The sequence below is a fragment of the Cyprinodon variegatus genome, unplaced genomic scaffold (genome assembly GCF_000732505.1).
Source record: "Cyprinodon variegatus isolate N-32 unplaced genomic scaffold, C_variegatus-1.0 Scaffold406, whole genome shotgun sequence".
Taxonomy (NCBI): domain Eukaryota; kingdom Metazoa; phylum Chordata; class Actinopteri; order Cyprinodontiformes; family Cyprinodontidae; genus Cyprinodon; species Cyprinodon variegatus.
In genome coordinates, this window is record NW_015150859.1 from 292,232 (window position 1) to 294,331 (window position 2,100).

The window sequence follows — 2,100 nt, forward strand, 5'->3', positions numbered from 1 at the left end:
AACACCTCCCGCCACAGCGCAGACATTTTACAGGTGACTAACAGGTCGAGTCGCAGGAGATCGAAACGCATTGGAGAGAGAGAGAGAGAGAAATAGTGCAAGAACCGTCCTTTTCCAGGACCTTGTTTAGCTCCAAGGCTAGGCTAACTGCATGCAGCGAGGCTAAGGCTTGATTCCTACCTTATTTTCAGGATCTGATCCAGCATGGATAAAGACAGCTAGGACTGATTTAAAGCACTTTAGAGAAAAGGCAAAGAAGAATGAATAACCTGGGTTTCACATGAAAAATAATAGATATAGTCTACTTTTTCTAGATGTTAGTTAATTTGCATAGTTGCTCTTAAATAAAGACATTCTCAGAAAATAAATAGTTTTCATATATTAAAAATATATATCGCTGACTAATAGCTTCCCCATTATTAAACTAGTAGATTATTTTTTCAGGTTTGTGACACAATATTGGACCATGAAAAACAGATTCATCTTCACAAACCTCAGAAGGGCAAGATTTATGTACAAAAATAAACCTGTACATGAAATTTTTTATAAAGTGTTTTTGTAAAGTTTTTTTGTTGTTGGCATTCATATAAATATACTGGTGTGATAACTTCGAAAACGTTTGAGCTTGCATGAGGGATAAGAACTGCAACTTTTAAACAGAGTGTTTATGAGGAGAAAATCGGCTCCTGCATGCTCTTGTACGTGCGATTTGTTGTAGAGTAGAGAGGGCGGATCTTTTCAGAAATTCATGAAAATCCTCCACAACAGCTTTAAGTCATCCCCCACTTATCTTATTATGAGAAAGAACATTATTAAAATAGTCCAGGAGTGAAGTAGAACAACAGGAAAAGCTGCAAAGGTTTAAAAAAGCTTAAAAAGAGGAACTACTAAATATGAGGCTCTTTAAAGGTTGCAATTAATTCCGGTTTATCAGTATTAAAGTGTGAAGGAAATAAAAAGGAGGAACTTTTAAGACGCCTGTACTGTAGTTTGAAACATAAAGCGAAGTGAGGTGAGTTTTCTAATGGCTGTTATCAAGGTGAGGTAATAAAATGTCTACATTTTTCATGGTTTATCCATTAAAAACAGTGCCTTGCAGAAATCATTCATACCCCTTATTTTTTTCCCATATTTTCTTATGTTAAAACCAGAAAGTTAATTGATTGTGTAATTAACTATTAAATAATTCAAATATCTAAAGTGTTTTATGCATTTTTATTCAGCCTCCCTGCTTCCCTATGTGGTCAATTTCAAGTAAAATACACAAATAAGAAAAAGAATATGAATGTTTTTGCAAGGAACTGTTTGCTTCTCACACACAAGCTGTTAAATGGAGCTTTTCCAGTTTTTTTTTCATACCTTCCAAGATGTCTGTAAGACAATGATCAATGGAGGAAAAACAAAAAGCAGAAACAGAAGGAAGTTTATTAAAAAAAATGTCCAGAAAACAGCAGCGTGATGGATGTTTACCCCAGAAACTCTCACCTATTTCCTCCTTGCAGCCCTCAATCTCCAGCTGCAGCGTGTCCTCCAGGTTCTCCTTCAGACACTGCTCCGCCTGGATCTGCTCCTTCAGGAACAGGATTTCCGCTTTTAGCTTCTCCTCCATGTGATCGGCCGCCGTCCGCAACGCCACAATGTCGTCCCGCTGCTGCGACACCAGACCTTGTAGATCCTGCAGGAGAATCAAGTTTTCTTCTCAAGATAAGACGTTAAGGAACTCTGAGTAGAGATAGTCGGCCTGATGTTTTCAGAATGCAGATCAGAATCAGATTTACTGCCAAGTAGGTTTGCAGTTAGAAGGAACTTTACTTTGTGTTGAAGGTGCAGACAAATAAGACAAACAATATAAAACATACAAAATACAATATATAGTATATAGCCAGATGTTCAACCATTTAAAACCTAGTATATAAAGAATGTATTAAATTGTTTATTTAAAGGAAAAGTCCGTTCATATTATTTAAGGGGGGAGTAAAAGGAATGAAAGCAAAGATCACAGAGTTTAACTCAACTACTGCATTTTTTGCAACAGTTCCTGTGTTTTTTTATTAATTAATATGCAGTGAATAAACTGATTATAAACTATTGCTGCTTCTC

General features: G+C 36.2%; 1 protein-coding gene across 1 annotated transcript in view; it reads right to left on the reverse strand.

The window, feature by feature from the left end:
* Window positions 1-2,100, reverse strand: part of rabep1 (rabaptin, RAB GTPase binding effector protein 1) — a 45,720-nt gene that overhangs the window by 6,141 nt on the left and 37,479 nt on the right. Inside the window, 2 exon segments of the mRNA XM_015387897.1 lie at window positions 1,360-1,371; window positions 1,486-1,675. Coding sequence (XP_015243383.1) covers window positions 1,360-1,371; window positions 1,486-1,675 — 202 coding nt within the window.